The sequence below is a fragment of the Podarcis pityusensis genome (genome assembly GCF_964106645.2).
Source record: "Podarcis pityusensis genome assembly, chromosome: 1".
NCBI classification, from domain to species: domain Eukaryota; kingdom Metazoa; phylum Chordata; class Lepidosauria; order Squamata; family Lacertidae; genus Podarcis; species Podarcis pityusensis.
Genome location: NC_138028.1, coordinates 118,179,512 through 118,197,899, shown reverse-complemented (window position 1 = coordinate 118,197,899; position 18,388 = coordinate 118,179,512). Strand labels below are relative to the sequence as shown.

Below are 18,388 nucleotides of genomic sequence, written 5' to 3'. Positions count from 1 at the left end.
AGTTAGATTCACAAAACCTTTAGGGGTATGTGTACCCCTGCCTACCCCCAGGAAAAAAGCACTGGTTTTACGATGATTTTTATCTTATTCTTTGTACAGTTTTTTTTTAAAAAATAAATAATAAATCTGCAATTTTATTTGCACTGCTTCGAACTATTAATGATTAAGTTGTATAGCAATGCCATAAACAAAATGAACAAATAAATCAAAATATTTGACAAACTCATTCTTTGCCAATTCTGTTATGAACTCACTTGATCTGCATCTCCTGGCCTAATGTACGTACCAGAATGCAGTTACCCTTTCCATTTCATATTTCTCCTTATTTGTGATGTTGTTCTTGGCGTCAACAAGTGTACCAAAAAAAGCAAAGTTTGTTTTAGGGAAAATTATATTCAGATGTGCTTGCTCGGTGAGGAAATATATTGAGAAATGCATATTTTGCAGGGCAATGTGTATTTAAATATTAATTTTCATGCAGACTTTTCTTTCAAAAAAGAATCACCATGCAGAAATGGGATGGGAGGGAATTAAGGCTGAACAAATGCGAAACTAACATGGACTGGAAATAGACTACTTTGTCCACCCCTATTTCTCTCTCTCTCTCTCTCTCTCTCTCTCTCTCTCTCTCACACACACACACACACACACACATATTTAGAGATAAATATACTTAATCAGAAAATGCAGCTGCAGGATTAATTTCACGGACCTGACATTGCTAAAAAGGCACACATATATCAGTATAGGTGATATAAAAGGGGGAAAGAGTGAAGGGCTCTCGTAAGAAATTTTGGACACCTTTGCACCAGCAGTGTCTGCAACTGCAATTTCAGGAGCAGGAATCACCCCGCTCCTATTCCCAACCATTTGGAACGTAATCCCTCTTCAATTTTTTTGTTATTCTAAAACGTGCACCACAAATCAATTAATGCAGTCGGCTTATACTGGTGAAATGTGTGTGGACTTACGCTGTGCCATTTTCTATAACAATATCAAATATTAAAATAGTTGAAGCATTTTATAATAAACAGCGTTTCCCCCCCCCCCTTGATTGCAGTTGATTATGTTATGCAGCTTATTCTGCTCGTGTCACAAAGGTGACTTAATAGCTCCTATAACTCATCTCAACAGCTGACCTTTTTCCCTCGCTGATGAAGCCTATTCAAAACCTAGTGGCCTTTTGCTCATTTCAGGATCTTCTATTTTTCAACTGTTTTGATCATGAATATATTTACCGAAGGGTTTTTCTGTTTCTTAAAAAAAAAAACCACCAACCCCTCCACGAATACTTCAATGGTCTCTTTAAAAGATGTTATTTAAATAAAGTACAAAAGAAACAGTCTCTCTCTTTTTTTCGCATTTATGAGTTTTTGCTTACCTGATGCCAGCATGTCGTTAATTAATACGAGAAAACGCTCATCAGGGATCTGAGCATCTGCGTGAAGAAACACGGTGCCGATGTTCTTCACGCCAACTTTAAAGTAAAGTGTCGCAATATCACTCTGTAGAAGAAAGGGAGGTTTAGATCATTACGGAAATATGCATACTGAACAATATTGTCAAGCAAAGCAACCTCATGAAAGGGGAAGCTTAAAGACCCAACTTTTAAAATTCAAATTACCTGAAGGGGAAATTACATATTTTTACAATATAGCAACCAAAGTGCTTCCCCTGGTCTGTTAAGGATCATGTTCTTATGTGCTGTCTTTACCTGAAGAAGCGTCTCCACCCGCATCGTTCAAGCGGACACTGAGGTCCAGCTCCGAGGGCCTTCTGGCGGTTCCCTCACTGCGAGAAGCCAAGTTACAGGGAACCAGGCAGAGGGCCTTCTCGGTAGTGGCACCCGCCCTGTGGAACGCCCTCCCACCAGATGTCAAGGAAATAAACAATTATCTGACTTTTAGAAGACATCTGAAGGCAGCCCTATTTAGGGAGGTTTTTAATGTTTGATGTTTTATTGTGTTTTAAGTATTCTGTTGGGAGCCTCCCAGAGTGGCTGTGGAGGCCTGGCCAGATGGGCGGCGTATAAGTAATAAGTAATAATAATAATAATAATAATATTCCTGGGCAGCAGTGAGAAACTTCGCCTTCTATGCGTTGCTGCCCAGCCAGCCAGCCAGCCAGCAAGAAACTCCCCCAATCTGGGCCTCTGATTGGCCAATTTGGACCTGGTTTTGTTGGGTGGGACGTTATGCCCATGGCTATGATGGCTGGGGGGTATTCCCCATCAGCTGGCGACCATGTGCGTCTGGGTGTCAGGGAAGGAGATGCGGAGCGAAGGTCCACAACCAACGCCCACCAGGGAAAGCAGCGAGTGTCCATTCTTGGACAGTAGTCAGAAGCTTCGAGGGCAGTGTGTTTACCTGGGTTAAGTTCCCTTCAGAAGGAGAGATTACTGAAAACTTGAGGTGTTTTTAAACGTTAAAAAGGTAAAGGGACCCCTGACCATTAGGTCCAGTCATGGCCGACTCTGGGGTTGCGGCGCTCATCTCGCTTTACTGGCCGAGGGAGCCAGCATACAGCTTCCGGTTCATGTGGCCAGCATGACTAAGCCACTTCTGGCGAACCAGAGCAGCACACGGAAACACCGTTTACCTTCCCGCCGGAGCGGTACCTATTTATCTATTTGCACTTTGATGTGCTTTTGAACTGCTAGGTTGGCAGGAGCAGGGACTGAGCAACAGGAGCTCACCCCGTTGCGGGGATTTGAACCACCGACCTTCTGATCGGCAAGTCCTAGGCTCTGATGTTTAACCCACAGCGCCACCCACATCCCTTTTAAACGTTACAAATAAACAAATTGAGCAGAGATGAATTAAAACGGCACAGCACTCCTGAAAGCAGCAAATCCTCTGTTGGTCATCAGATTCCCAGACAAGAGATCAAAATGTGTCTTCCAGAGCTCAGGCTTGCTCACTTTTTCTCCACCCATCTCCAACTGCAGTTTCGGTCTCTTGCAGTCTCCAAACCTGCTTTTGTTTCTTGCACTGACAGATGTAGATTACATCAATGCAGTTGGGTGAGAAGGTGGAGGTATGCCACCTATATGTACTCCCTAGGAAGATAAATCAATTGCCAGCTGTTTCAAAAACACTGTGGTCCATTGTTAGCACTATTTCCCTGCTCCCCCGACAAAGGCAAGCCCTGGTAGCAAACATTTCCAGGTAGGGCTCCCCCTGTTTATTCAGCATTAATCCTGATTTGCTTGCACAAATGTTACACAGTAGTTAGATTATATCCTGCTTTTATAGGACATTCATTCCGATTTGTCTACGGATGGCTTTACAATGCACATTAATCCTGATTTGCTTGCAGTGTGTTTACACGGCTTCCTGTTAAATCATTTGTCAATCCCACTTTTCAATCTGACTTGTTCCTTTTGAAAGTGGATTTGTTGCGCCAGAGAATTTTAATCCACTTCAGTTGTGCAGGCTTGAAGCAGTTTAGTTTAGATTTCTCTGAATAGACGCATTTTTATATACAGTTTTGACTAACAAACACTCGTTTTACAAAACAATTCCCCTAATGTTATGCATTATGTGTGTAAATATATACTTACTAATATATGCATTTATATGCACACTTTGATCTTGTATATGCAGTTTTGTGCACCATATTTGGCTGGGAAATTGCACTGCAAAATTTGGAGAAGTGCAACTTTTGAAGGATAGCTGTGCTTTGGTTCACATTTTGTTTTGGATAGTGTAAATTAAGTAAGTTCACCCTTAAATGCAAACTGAATTGAATGTCTCCCCTAGCTCTAACTTATGTTAGAATTCCTGATCTATGATTGCAGTCCCAGGATTGTTGTCTTTCACATGATGGTATATGTTTTGACTCCACAGAGTGGGATGTGACAGAGACAGGATGTTTGTGCTACTGTGTTCCATGAAGTGGGACTATTGTCCTTTGTTCTTTTTCTCTTTGCTGTCTGATGCTAGAGAGGGAGCCATGTTGCAGTGCTCCGTGTGTGTTTATATGTAAATAAAGTAGATTAGCCAACATCCTGAGTTGCTCAAGCTCTGCGGATCCTTAAGTGTGCCGGTGTCGGTTGGCACCCGATGTTCGTCAGAAGAAAGCTTATGAAGCCCCTGAACAATCGACCAGGAGGGAGAGAACATGCCAGTCGGGCATGTGTCTCTGCCAGGGTCCTATTTGAGTGTAGGCTGAACTCCTGACAACTTAGTGATAGGACGCATGCATTGTATGTAGAAGGTCTCAGGTTCAACTCATGGCATCTCCATGGAGAGGTGAGACCATGGGAGAGCCAATAAAATTTAAGGTAAAGGACCCCTGACAGTTACGTCCAGTCGCAAACGACTCTGGGGTTGCAGTGCTCATCTCGCTCTATAGGCCGAGAGAGCCGGCATTTGTCCGCAGACAGTTTTTCCGAGTCATGTGGGCAGCATGACTAAGCCGCTTCTGGCGAAACCAGAGCAGCACATGGAAACACCGTTTACCTTCCTGCCAGAGCGGTACCTATTTATCTACTTGTGCTTTGAAGTGCTTTCTGAACTTCCGTTGCCTATCAGTGTAGACCATATCACGGTAGGTGGATCCAATGGTCTGTCTCGGTGCAAGGCATGTCCCTATGTTCCATTTTATAAACCCGTAGCGAAAGTTAACAAGCCGCAGACCTGCGTAACGTGAGTTGCTTATCTCCACCCAGCATCAATGGCATGCAGAAATCAAAAAGTAAGATCTAGACTCTGGTTTATTAGATTTCTGTTATGCCACTGTGCAGTTTTTGGAGTCACAAGACTCTGTTTACATTCCAGACTGTTGGAAGTCTCACAGCAGATGGGAGACGGATGTTGATGTTACTGGTTTCCTGTTTCTTTGTCCCTGTTGTTCACTGACTCTCACAGAGAGCAGATGCATATTATTTTCTGTCCTGCGTAGTTAGAAATAAACGTAGCAATGTAGCACACATTGCTCGGCTCCTTCTGCTACTGTTTGGGTACTCTGCGGAATGGGAGTGTACCTGAAGCCTCATTAAAGGCTTAGGTTGTTAATCACCGTCGAAGGAGAAGAGCCTTCTGCCACCGCGCCGCTGCCACGTGATTTCTGTTCTCATCCTGAAGCAAAGTTCTTAACCCGAGGTACTATTTCTGGGTTAATGGAGTCTGTAACCTGAAGTGTATGTAACCTGAAGCGTATGTAACCCGAGGTACCACTGTATTGCAGCGGGGTCCCTTCCAACTCTATGATTCTTTGATACAGTCGTACCTCGGTAGTCGAACAGAATCTGTTCCGGAAGTTCGTTCGACTTCCAAAATGTTTGGAAACCAAGGCGCGGTTCGCAAACCAGAACACTCACTTTCGGGTTTGCCGGGTTTAGGAGCCAAAACGTTCGACTCGCAAGGCGCTCAACTTCCGAGGTGCGACTGTATCTGAATGCAGAATCTTACAAGTGCACTATGAGACCTACCCTGAGATCATGGATCCCGTAGCTTTTGCGTAGGGTGATTTGGAAGACTTCCAGTGAGCTGAGAAAAGCAGCCAAGCGGCACAGACTTTGCTTTCCACTTCCTCCGACTCCAATCAAAAGTGCATTTCCATAGGGAGCTTCAAGAATGCGGTTGATGCGGCAGCTACAGGGCAGGAACAGATTTGCAAAGATTGATCTTTTAAAGACAATCAGCTTTCTATCCAATATATTTATGGTTGTAAACTAACAGTGCAATGCTAACCATTTCTACCCACAAGTAAGTCCTGCTGAACTCGATGGGAGTTCTCTCCCAGGTAAACACGATTAGGATTACAGCCTAGAGTGTGATTAAGATTACAGCCTAAATTAGGATTATACACCAGGCTTTACTTCCAATTAAGCATGCATAATTATGCCACAATCCTATCAACCTCCCAAAGTTATTTAGTCCGTAATGACTGAGGTTATATTTCTAAAATATATTTAGAAATCAATAAAGGTGTTTTCTCAAAGGTACTGAAGGAAGGGCATTTCTCTTATTTCCAATATTGCAGAGCTTTTATTTCAAATTGTAGGATAGAAAGATCACTATATGTGGCATAAGGAGAAGAAAACCTAAGCATCTGTGCAGTCTGCAAATAAATTTGCCCTTCAACGACCCTCCATCAATTAATAGGGGGAAATAACTAAGCTGCTATTAATGTGTTCACTAATTAATCTCCCTATTAAATTATTTAAAAGTTGATAGCCCTACGATCAACCTTTTTAATAACCATGTACTTGGGAGGGGGACTTGAACTTAAGAACTTATTCAAGTTTGAATTTCCTGCAACTTTGAACTTAACAGTTAAAGCTTGCGTAATACTCCTCTCCTTCAAAGGTAAATTGTAAACGCAGTTTACAACCGAATGGCGGTACATTTGAGATAGTGCTATGTAAGAAAACATAACAGTAACTCTGAATCAAAGGTCTTGCTACCATCTAATATACAGTCACTGTTTCCGTTGTTACTGCTGTAGTCAGAGTGTGGGACAGTTTGCTCAACTATTTAAGAAATAGTTAAATAGACCAGTGATCACACATTTATGTCCCAGGGCACTGTAAACTGATCTTGGAAACTTCTGCTACATTTGCCTCTTGGAAGCGTCTTCATTGTTCAAATGTTTTCTAGACTATATGATGAGCTGTGACCCTGGTACACATTCACATGGGTCATAATGAGAAAATCTTGTGGCAACACCATTAAGGCCATAGGATGCTTGAGAATTTCACTTGGTCTGAATTTTTAAGCACCTGACGTTCACTTCCTTGACATACACGCAGATCAGAAAGCAGTTCTTTTTGGTTTTTCAAACTTTCCCAAATCTGCAGTACAGTTCTCTGCTCATTAAAAAAATGTGTATTTTAGGGTAAAATGCATTTAAAAATGTGTAGCAAACATGTATTCCCCTCCCCCATCCCAGAAGCACAGCAGATCCTTGTGGGGAAAAATGGCCCCAATCCATTGCATCCAGGTTACCTGCCCCCCAGCCAAAAGGGGACCGAGGGAAGGGTGTGTGGCTGCTGCCACCAATAGCAAATGTAAATAAAAAACCCCACTCACATCAATAACAATCAAGGTGTTTTGTTTTGTTTTTTTAAGGGCAAAGTGGAAGAAGATCAGCGTAGATGGGGGTGGATTCCTTAAGAAGGCATCTTGTTCATCAAGAAAAACATTCTGACAGTAACAGTTGTTCAACATTGGAGCAATCTCCCTCAGGTGGTTGTGGACTCTGCTTCCATGGAAGTTTTTAAGCTGAGGTCGGATGGCCACCTGTCATGGATGCTTTAGCCAAGATTCCTGCATTGCAGGGGGTTGGAATAGATGACCCCAGGGGTCTCTTCCAACTCCAAGATTCTATGATCATGAGAATTGGAAACTTGCTTTTTCTTTTAAATGAAAGTTGATAACTAAAGGCGGCTGAGCAACAAAGGCCCATATAGTTAAAGTTATGGTTTTCCCAGTAGTGACGTATGGAAGTGAGAGCTAGACCATAAAGAAGTCTGATTGCCGAAGAATTGATGCTTTTGAATTATGGTGCTGGAGGAGACTCTTGAGAGTCCCATGGACTGCATGCAAGAAGATCAAACCTCTCCATTCTAAAGGAAATCAGCCCTGAGTGTTCACTGGAAGGACAGATCCAATACTTTGGCCACCTCATGAAAAGAGAAGACTCCCTGGAAAAGACCCTGATGTTGCAAAAGATTGAGGGCACAAGGAGAAGGGGACAACAGAGGACGAGATGGTTGGACAGTGTTCTCGAAGCTACCAACATGAGTCTGACCAAACTGCGGGAGGCAGTGGAAGACAGGAGTGCCTGGCGTGCTCTGGTCCATGGGGTCACAAAGAGTCGGACACGATTAAACGACTAAACAACAACAAAGGAGGCTGAAGAATGAACCCGATTCTGAATTGGAAGCTATATTACAGACAAGCTTATTGAAACAGCTATGATTCTATGATTTAGGCTCCCTCAAGACAGGCAGCACCACTGCCTTTCTTCTCTCTAACACACAAAAGATGCTGGCCACTACAGTCGTACCTTGGATCCCAAACGCCTTCGTACTCGGACGCTTTGGCTCCCAAACGCCGCAAACATGGAAGTGAGTGTTCCGGTTTGCGAACATTCTTTGGAACCCGAATGTCTGACGTGGCTTCTGGAGCTTCCTACAGCCAATAAGAAGCTGCGCTTTGGTTTCCGAACGTTTTGGAAGTTGAACGGACTTCCGGAACGGATTCTGTTAAACTTCCAAGGTTTGACTGTATTGCCATTTGCTTGGTGTTGTTGGAAGTGTTGGTTGAGCAGTTGTAGATCAATTATTTTAGCTAGCCATACACATTACACAACTGCTCAAGTAGACCAGGTTCTCTGGATCGAAGCCTTTATCAAACAAACTCTTTCTTACCACTTCACCATCAGCATGCAGGATGGCGAGATGATGACAAATCTTTGTTAGTGCTGGGTTTAATAGGTTTCTTAAACAAGGACTGTGAGTAGAATAAGTTTTTTTATTTTATTGATTAGATCAATCTCTGCTGGGACTGAAGCTTTCTCAAGAACTCATCCTACCTCAGACTCGCTGACATCTGGCCTCAGGCTGAGCTCAGCCTCTACATGCATGACTTCCTGCCAGAGTAATTAAGTGTGTTTTTCTTGATTAACCAAAAAACAAAACAAGAGGGAAAAATTAATTTGCTTTCTGTTGCAGATCCTGGTGGAAGAGCCTTTCAGAAACTCTTTGGGAAACGATTCCATCATTGCCGCGCTGATGAGGCATCCTCAAATTGGGCCACAATATAGATGAATGTAGTGCCAGTCTTCAAAACTGATACAATACAGTGTAGACACACATACATATATATGAATGATACCTTCTATGGATTCCACTGTTTAAAAACCCCACCATTCAAAGCTACCATACGAACAGCATATGGAGTAGGATGAGAGTGTGACAGAATGAAGATGTAAGTTGGGAAATTTAGAACATTGAAATGCACCTCATAATTATTTCCTCCCAGTCCTTATTATACATTGATATCTTCACTGAAATGAGCAAGCTGCTAGAAAGAAATGCCATAGGACCCGAGAAAGGGGAACTGATGTTTTTCATTTCACCCAGGGATCTCTAGAATAATTTTAAAGCATCAGGGGTTTCTTTCATGACACACACCTGGAATTGTAAAATATTTGAAAGCAATGTAATATTCTATCAACCGAATCTTAAAATATCCTTGCAGGTCATGTCTCTATCTGCCCCTGAGCTTTACTGTGGATTTGACTTCAGCAGCAGAGTACCTGTTGGTCACACACTGAGCAACAGCCAATGGGTTACAATAGATCCTGGCTCCTTGAGACCTTTTAAAAAAATTGCAGATGCATTTCTATAGTCAGCCTGTGCTAAAAGTCTCGCTTAGATCCGGCCACTTTACAAGCACCCCTTACCCTTTTCTAAAACTTTCCAGGAGGGCATTTTCAAATACTTTGTAAATACGCCAGTGTATTGTTTGCATCGAAGCGGCACCTCTCACACACGCCGAGACTCAAATAACTTACACGTGTTGTATGGCATCCTCAAAGAGAACAAGGTTCATTGCTGCATGCAGTTCGTTGTAGTGCTCTAACGCCTCTGTTAAAATTCTGGTCAGCTTCTTCCAATCAGATACTGGAAAGTAACGAGGTTCTCCAACACCATGGGCAAAGTGGCAGTAAATTAGTGGCTTATAGATAAATACGTGCTCATCAACACCCTGGTGGCAACAACACAGAGATACAAACAAGTGTTCATCCTGCACGTTAACCCTTTCACTATATTGATTCTCCTAATTTTAACTTGGTATCAAATAGAGGATGCTGAAATTATAGCCACAGAAGCTGAATTAAAATTTAGGAACATAGGAAGCTGCCATATACCAGTGGTTCTCCTAAGCTCAGTATTGTCTACCCAGCCTAGAAGTGGCTCTCCAGGGTTCCAAGACTTGGGGACACTCCCAGTTTCTCCAGGAGATGCTGGCGGTCCAACATAGGCAAAGCAAAAGCTCTGCTATAGAGATACGGCCACTCTCAAATCCCTCTGGCAAGACAAGGCGAAATACTTGACTCGTAGCCAGAGCCTTTGCACATTTACTCAGAAACATCCCCATGTGCTCAGTAGGACTTGCTTCAAAGTAAATGCACACAGGACTGTAGTCTGAGTCACCAGATACAACTGCCCGAGAGCAGATAAATTTCCATTCCAGAGAACTAAAAGGTCACAATCCAGCTCAGACTGAGAACATGAAAACTAAAGCTGGCGTTCTTTTCCTTTTCCTGTTTTGTATGAAAATGTGAAACCAGACTCGTATTGACCTGAAAGTGAGCACCAGAGCACAGTTATTGAAGGAAAAAAGGTAAAGGTAAAGGACCCCTGGACAGTTAAGTCCAGTCAAAGGCGACTATGGGGTTGCGGCGCTCATCTCACTTTCAGGTCAAGGGAGCTGGCGTTCGTCCGCAGACAGCTTTCCAGGTCGTGTGGCCAGCATGACTAAACTGCTTCTGGTGCAAGAGAACACTGTGACAGAAAAAAGGAGCACACAGAAACGTCGTTTACCTTCCCATCACAGTGGTACCTATTTATCTACTTGCACTGGTGTGCTTTCTAACTGCTAGGTTGGCAGGAGCTGGGACAGAGCAATGGGAGCTCACCTCGTTGTGGGGATTTGAACGGCTGTCCTTTTGATTGGCAAGCCCAAGAGGCTCAGTGGTTTAGACCACAGCACCACCTGCGTCCCTTAAGTTATTGAAGTACCACATGGCAGTACAGAGTGTCCAACAAAGATGTGCTCTCCCAAGCCCACATTCCCAACATGTTCACAATCCTGTCTCAGTGACATCTACGTTGACTTGTTCATGCCCGCAGAATGGCTAGATGACCAGGTTCAAGCTGCATGACCACTGGCAGAACAACTCTGCATCATAAAGATGTCTGCAAATGTGACAAGATCAACCCTGCTCCGTGGGAATCACTTGCAGATGACCACAGTGCCTGGAGACAGGCAGACAGGTCATGTATCCATAGCAGTGAGCAGAGGAGGAATGACCTCTGGGAGGAGCACAGGGAGAAGAAACGCCAGCAGCACAACCCGACGCCTTCATCTGCCCCGGCTGCAACAAAACATGTCGCTCCCATATCGGTCTCTACAGCAACAGCAAAGCGCTGCAAACTTCCAACAGTTTGACTTCACCCCCGAAGGTGCACTCCTTCATTGTCTCTCGAGACAGACGGATGCCAGCAATTTACTTGAAACGCTTGCTTCTATTGCACCTCCCTAGAAGTTCAAGGCAGCTTGACAGCAAACATGGTACCTTAGCCTCAAGCAGTTCTCATATATTTTATAGAATAATAACAATAATAATAATAATAATAATAATTTATTTGTACCCCGCCCATCTGGCTAGGTCTCCCCAGCCACTCTGGGCAGCTTCCAACAAAGATTAAAAATACATTAAAACGTCACACATTAAAAACTTCCCTGAACAGGGCTGTTTTAGAAATGTTTCAGCAACTTATTGACAGGGATATAGTGAAAGGGGTGGCTATAAACTTACGTTGTGGGCATGTGACAAGGCACCTGTGTTCTGGGATCAAGTTTTTAGTCCCAGACTTGGGATCCACTTTTAACACAAACATGCATGTGTATGCTGGTTATGCCTATGGTGAGCCCCAGTTGTGGATCCCAAATCTTCAACTAAAAACCAATGGTGAGTTGATGCTTTACATTTTTAATCTGTCATGACAGAGTCCTTCATGTGTCACACAATCAAGCCTGTGTCACGCAATCACAATCTTCAGCAGAATCAATTAGACCTGTCCAACCTGCTTTTCTAGCTTCAATCAATGCATTTCATTAACGATTAGATGAAAAACACGCCTCAGATAGGAATGTTTCATGGTCAAAGTCACACTCAAGACATACCTCAAAATGCCTTTTGGCTGTATCAATAAGCACTTTGTTATAATGTTCAATATCATTTTCCTCCATAAGTTTATCTGAGTAGACTCGGGAAGATTCATGAAACCATAAATGGACCAAGTCAATAGGAGACCGCACACAGTCCGGGGTTGCGAAGAGCATACCCTACAAAACAGTTTGAAGTGTTTATTTGCACATTATCTTTCTTGAGCATCAGTTTATGACTAGTACCTAAATATGCCATTCAATAAACTATACTCCTCCGGCACACACAAAAACATGTGGCTTTGCTATTCACAATATGTGCATATATTTGATAGGCAATTAATGGCTTGCAGCTAAAAGCAATGTGTTGTTTATAATGAGGCACTATGGTTGCCTTGTGAACATCAATTCCTTTTCCTCCCACCCTTACTATCTATAATTTACATTTGAGTGAAAATCATGCTATTATTATTTGCCTCGAGAACGGCCTCACTCTATTTACAGCATTCCGTTCTCAGACTATGGCTGTGTGTACATTACCTATTTCCTCTGGCTCCAATGTGCTCCCACCACTGGCTTTTAAATCTGGGCAAACACATTATCCATGATGCAGAGCTATCCCGTCGATTCTTGAGAAGTAATACTGTTTCATGTATTTCCCCTCAAACTGGCTTCAATCCGAAATGAAAACTCAAACCACATCCACTTCGAAGTTAAGCTGAGGTATATACATGTGAGACAGTCACTGCACTGTAAATGACAGCTTCATGAGGACTTGGGGGTTTCAGGGGAGCAGTTGAAGATGCACAGCTGGTTGAGACATCCCTGCTCCCCTTTGGTGTGTACAACAGCATGCAAATGTGACTTGAAACCCAGCGAGGGAGAAATTACCTCACTGTTTTTTTAAGCTGTTAAAGTGTACCAGTGGTGTATCGTGGGTTGCCAGTGCCAGGGGCCGCATGGAGGGGTGAATGGGAGGGAGACAGACGGATGGAGTGCACATGCGCATTTAACTGCCTAATGGCACACACATCACCTAGGAGATTGCAGCCACAGAGATAAGAAGAGTCATTCTGTTGTTTGGAGGGTTCACTTCCTGTTACACACGGAGAAGCCGTTTTCAACAGAGCCCAGAGTCAGAAGTGTGCAGTTGTATTGAGGCAGCACTGGGTGCTGAAATTTTGTGCCCCCTACCAATTTTGTGCCCGCTCCAACTGCCCCTGTGCCCCCCCATGCTGTGCCACAGATATGTCCATAGCTGTCACCCTTCCCTTTTTTGCAGGAAGGGTTTCCCGTTTCCCGCTGCTTCCTGCTGCTATCCTGGATTGTTAGATATCCCGTAGACTATCCCCGGGACAGGTGAGGCTGCTGATTCCCTTATTTTCAAATCTGAAAGTTGACAGCTATGGATATGTCCATAGAATTATTTTCCAACCCCCAACCCCACCCCAGACTAAAACTTTTCTAAGGCTAGAATTCCATGCAAATAAATATTATTTATGAACATAGATCCATCACTGATCCTGCTTTTTACTGTGCAGACCAGCCATTTCCTCCTGTAAGACTACTGCAGGGCTGCCTCGCTCACCAGGCAGATCTGGGTCCAAGGAGTGTGCTGCTCACTGCCTCTGCCTCCTATGTGATCATGGTATCTCCCCTGCCAGGTAAGTATGCCTCTGCCTCCTATGTGGCTGTGCCTCCTCCACCTTATGTGCGCCATGTCACTTCTGTGTCCCACTGCTGCCTACTCCTTTGTGGGTGTGACCTGCTGCGGTGGCCAATGTGGCAGCCAGACTGGTGACTGGGATCGGCCGCCGAGACCATATAACACCGGTCTTGAAAGACCTACATTGGCTCCCAGTACGTTTCCGAGCACAATTCAAAGTGTTGGTGCTGACCTTTAAAGCCCTTAATGGCCTTGGTCCTGTATACCTGAAGGAGCGTCTCCACCCCCATCATTCTACCTGGACACTGAGGTCCAGCGCCGAGGGCCTTCTGACGGTTCCCTCACTGCGAGAAGCCAAGTTACTGGGAACCAGGCAGAGGGCCTTCTCAGTAGTGGCACCCGCCCTGTGGAACGCCCTCCCATCAGATGTCAAAGAGAACAACAACTACCAGACTTTTAGAAGACATCTGAAGGCAGCCCTGTTTAGGGAAGCTTTTAATGTTTGATGTATTACAGTATTTTTAATCTTTGTTGGAAGCTGACCAAAGTGGCTGAGGAGACCCAGCCAGATGGGCAGGGTATAAATAATAAATAAATAAATAAATAATAATAATAATAATAATAATTAATAATAATAATAATAATAATAATAATAATAATTGCAGCAGGGCAGACCATGCACACAGCAGAGCAAGGGGCAAGGGGCATTTATAGAGGCAGCAGTAGCTGGGGGGGGGCAGAGCAGCAGAGGGGCACTTCCAAGGAGGCAGAGGCAGGGAACAGCAGTGGGTTTTTGCCCCAAGTGGCAAAACGTCCTAGGCTGGCTGTGGTCCACTGTATGCGGGTTATATAACAACTCCGACCATGGTTATGAAGCAATGGGAGTTCTTAAATGATTATTTACAAAACCAGGGCTAGACTATAAAAATCTGGTTGTGTTTAGAATAATCTTGTGCATAATATAAAAAACACAAAGTGAGACATTAAGGAAATCCAAAGGGAAAATATGAAGAACAGACGATTTGACGAACGGATTATTAAAAACGCGTGAGGCAAACAGTGGAAGTCTTTTTAAAAACAACAACACTTTTTAAGGTGGATAAGGACAAGATGAAATTATACAATTGAATATAAATACAGATGGGAAGCGGCTATGTATAGTGAATACTTAAAGGTAAAGGTAAAGGTACCCCTGCCCGTGCGGGCCAGTCTTGCCAGACTTTAGGGTTGTGCGCTCATCTCACTCTATAGGCCGGGAGCCAGCGCTGTCCGCAGACACTTCCGGGTCACGTGGCCAGCGTGACAAGCTGCATCTGGCGAGCCAGCGCAGCACACGGAACGCCGTTTACCTTCCCGCTGGTAAGCGGTCCCTATTTATTTACTTGCACCCGGGGGTGCTTTTGAACTGCTAGGTTGGCAGGCACTGGGACCGAGCGACGGGAGCGCACCCCGCTGCGGGGATTCGAACCGCCAACCTTTCGATCGGCAAGTCCTAGGCACTGAGGCTTTTACCCACAGCGCCACCCGCGTCTACTTTTAAACATTTTCACCTATGATCCTTTTCTTTTACTTCTTTATTTTTTATTTCTTCTGATATCTTATCTTTCATTTCACTCCTTTATTGTGAATAGCATTTTATAGAGGTATAAATAACTGTAAATATGAAAAGAGGCAAAGTATTCTCTAATTTTTTTCCTTGGTTATATGTATTTTCTTTTTCCTTTGTATTTTCTTTTATTGTAAATTTGTATGTTTTCTAATTTGTACTTAATAAAAATTATTTTTTAAAAAAACAAAACTCCGACCAACTGGAAACAAAGAAAGGAGTGAACTGCATTACCTGGAATATGCGTGTCAAATCTCTTAGATTAAAAATATAATGAAATCGGATGGCCGTGGGTAGAAAATTCTGCGTCATCTTCTGGTGTAGTGAAATGGCAGCTTGAACAAGTGTGCTGACAGACTTCACTATACTGTAACAGAATCCCCCTTGCTGGAAATGCATGTTCATTATCTTCCCGTAGATAGCTGCTAAAGCATCTGCTCCCGGGAAGTGGACAGCAAACACAGAGAAATGTCTCTGAAAGAGAAGGGGGGAAAGGGAGACGGGGAAGAAGCAAACCAGAGAGTATATTATGGCTACTATTTGATTTGCATATTTGAAATCTTGAAGGCAACTTTCATAGGGAGCTGAAAAGTTTTTTGGGTGTGGAGAAACATACTTTGATCTATCATCTATCTATCTATCTATCTATCTATCTATCTATCTATCTATCTATCTCTATCTATCTATCATCTATCATCCATCTATCTATCTATGTATCGTCCTACACATCAGAAGAGTCCTCCTGGACCAGACCCAAAGTTCAGCATCCTGCTTCCAAAAAGTGTTCAACAAGATGCTTCCAAGAAGCCAATGGAAAGGGATGAAGCCCAACCCAGTATTCCCATCCTAAACTGCCTAGTGTCAGGCTTCAGGGAACTGGCTTCCTCCCCACTTTGGCAGTAGACAAGCAAAACAAAGGAAAAGGAGTCTTCTAACCAGTTAGAAACTTTAATGATCACAGCGAGAGAATCCATTTCCTAGGAATGAAGGTGCTCCCACAATTAAGGGTTCCACCCACTTACTCCCTAGTCACACACGTCATTACTGCGCCTTGTAACCCGAGCTTGTAACCACTGTGCTTTCTTTGCTGCCACCTTATCTGCTCTTCTTGACCTTGGGCTGAGCAAAGGAATGCTTTCCAGAGACAGTGAATCTGTTAACCCTCTCCCTCCCAGTGATTCTTCTCCTAACTGTTCCCCATCCAGATTTCCCAGCTTCTGCCTTCTGAACTATGTCCCTCTGCAAACCACTGTTTCAAATCTATACTGTCCTCCTGCTCCTGGGAAGATTCAGGATCCTGATCAGGAGCAGGGGGAAGGGGTGGCTCCCACCATTCCTCCTCAGTGCAGCCCTCCTCATCACGGTCCCTGACACCTAGTGTTATGTACTGAGTTGAATAGGATCCAAATGCAGCAGTCTGATTGGTCCTAGAACAATAGGATCCAAAATGCAGCAGTCTGATTGGTCCTAGAACAATAGGATTCAGAATGCAGCAGTCTGATTAGTCCTAGAACAATGCAGCAGTATGATTGGTCCGCAGGAGCCAGCCGATCCAGCTCCAGGTGGAAGTGAATCCGCAACCTGATTGGCCTACAGGAGAATCCAGGAATTAGCCAATCACGTGCGGCCCATTGTGTAAATAATGTATATAAAGCAGATATTTTGGGGGAACTTTCATTCCTCACTACCATGAGCTGAATAAAGAGCATGAAATCCACTCTCGACTCCAAGTATATTTCACCTAGTGATCCTCCTGTGCTTTTAATTTTGTTTCATTCATGCTGGTTTTCACTTCATCACAAAATACTTCACCTGGATTATTCAAGTCAGGCATCCATTCACATTCAGAGGATACTTTTGCAGATTAGGAAGCTATTTCCAATGAGTGCTTATGTGTGAATGTACCTAGTTGTGCTCATCCCTGATCATGTTATTTAGCTCTGTATCTAGTCCAACGATTCACGTATCATTATTTATTAGTATTATTACGAGAAAGCAGAGAAAAAGCCGTGCTTGAGTATTTTTAACACACATAAACCCCCAAAAACTCTATCTCCAGAGGTGTAAACACCAGTGCACACAATAAAGTTAATGATTTTCTCTATTGCTGAAATTAAAATCACTTTAATATTATTCTGGGGAAGAAGAGGGAGGAATAGGTAGCTAACATTTGGCACTTATGGCAACCTACCTGAAGACGCTGATTTACTGAAAAACTTCCAGCCGTGGGATTCATGCACGTGACATACTGACAATTGTGAATTTCTTTCAAAATCAGTTTCTGTCTGTCATACCTATGTAGTTACAAAATAACAAAGAGATAATAAAACTCAATTGTATATTCACAGTTTGAGATCCCTATTGACAGATCTTCACACTGAAGGCTGCTAGAAGAAAGTCTGATTATGTAGCCCTCTGTTAAAAGATCTGAAAACCTTTCTTTTGTCCCTGCTCTCTTAACACAAGATTCCTATAATTCGCAGTCTCTTAAGCAACTCTGAAGACTGACAGGACCTAAATTTGGCCTTCTCTCATCAAATTATGACAGTAGTGTTCAAGTATCTCCTGTATAGAGGCGAGAATTTCCAATGTTGGCATCCCTTTAACAAGGCTATTGAGATGCCGTAACCAATTTCGACAAGTGCAGCAGATGCAGTTCTGCGCTTGGAAAGGGGCTGAAGCAGGCATGGATGTGGTTCAGGGTTACTGTGAACTCATTCACCCAGTCAAAACCAGGTAACAGGTAATGGGAAAGAAAAGTGTCTGCCTGAGACCTTGCAGATCCCACGTTAATACAGTGGTACGTCTGGTTACGCACTTAATTCGTTCCGGAGGTTCACTTCTGGCGAACCAGAGCAGCGCACGGAAACGCCGTTTACCTTCTCGCTGGAGCGGTACCTATTTATTTACTTGCACTTTGACGTGCTTTTGAACTGCCAGGTGGGCAGGAGCATGGACTGAGCAACGAAAGCTCACCCCGTTGCGGGGATTCGAACCGCCGACCTTCTGATCGACAAGCCCTAGGCTCTGTGGTTTAGACCACAGCACCCCCCACGTTCCTTTTCTAGCTGTACTTCTTGGCAATACCTACTAAGGTAAGCAGCAACTGCATCCCCAAAATTTTGCAGTCATTTTGTCATGCTCTTCCATTGATGGTTGGCTGCCCATATATAGAGCATCTACCAGTGCAAATATTGAAGATTTCCC

At 43.6% G+C, this 18,388-nt stretch overlaps 1 protein-coding gene across 1 annotated transcript in view; it reads right to left on the bottom strand.

Annotated features, from left to right (window-relative positions):
- The window catches only part of LOC308458304 (dynein axonemal heavy chain 11-like), a 228,996-nt gene that overhangs the window by 111,123 nt on the left and 99,485 nt on the right, over positions 1-18,388 (bottom strand). The window contains exons 39-44 of the mRNA XM_080973289.1: positions 17,373-17,475; positions 15,416-15,655; positions 11,928-12,089; positions 9,529-9,722; positions 5,435-5,597; positions 1,382-1,505 (exon numbers count right to left, since the gene is read on the bottom strand). Of these exons, the coding sequence (XP_080829415.1) occupies positions 1,382-1,505; positions 5,435-5,597; positions 9,529-9,722; positions 11,928-12,089; positions 15,416-15,655; positions 17,373-17,475 (986 nt within the window). The remainder of the gene's footprint in view (positions 1-1,381; positions 1,506-5,434; positions 5,598-9,528; positions 9,723-11,927; positions 12,090-15,415; positions 15,656-17,372; positions 17,476-18,388) is intronic.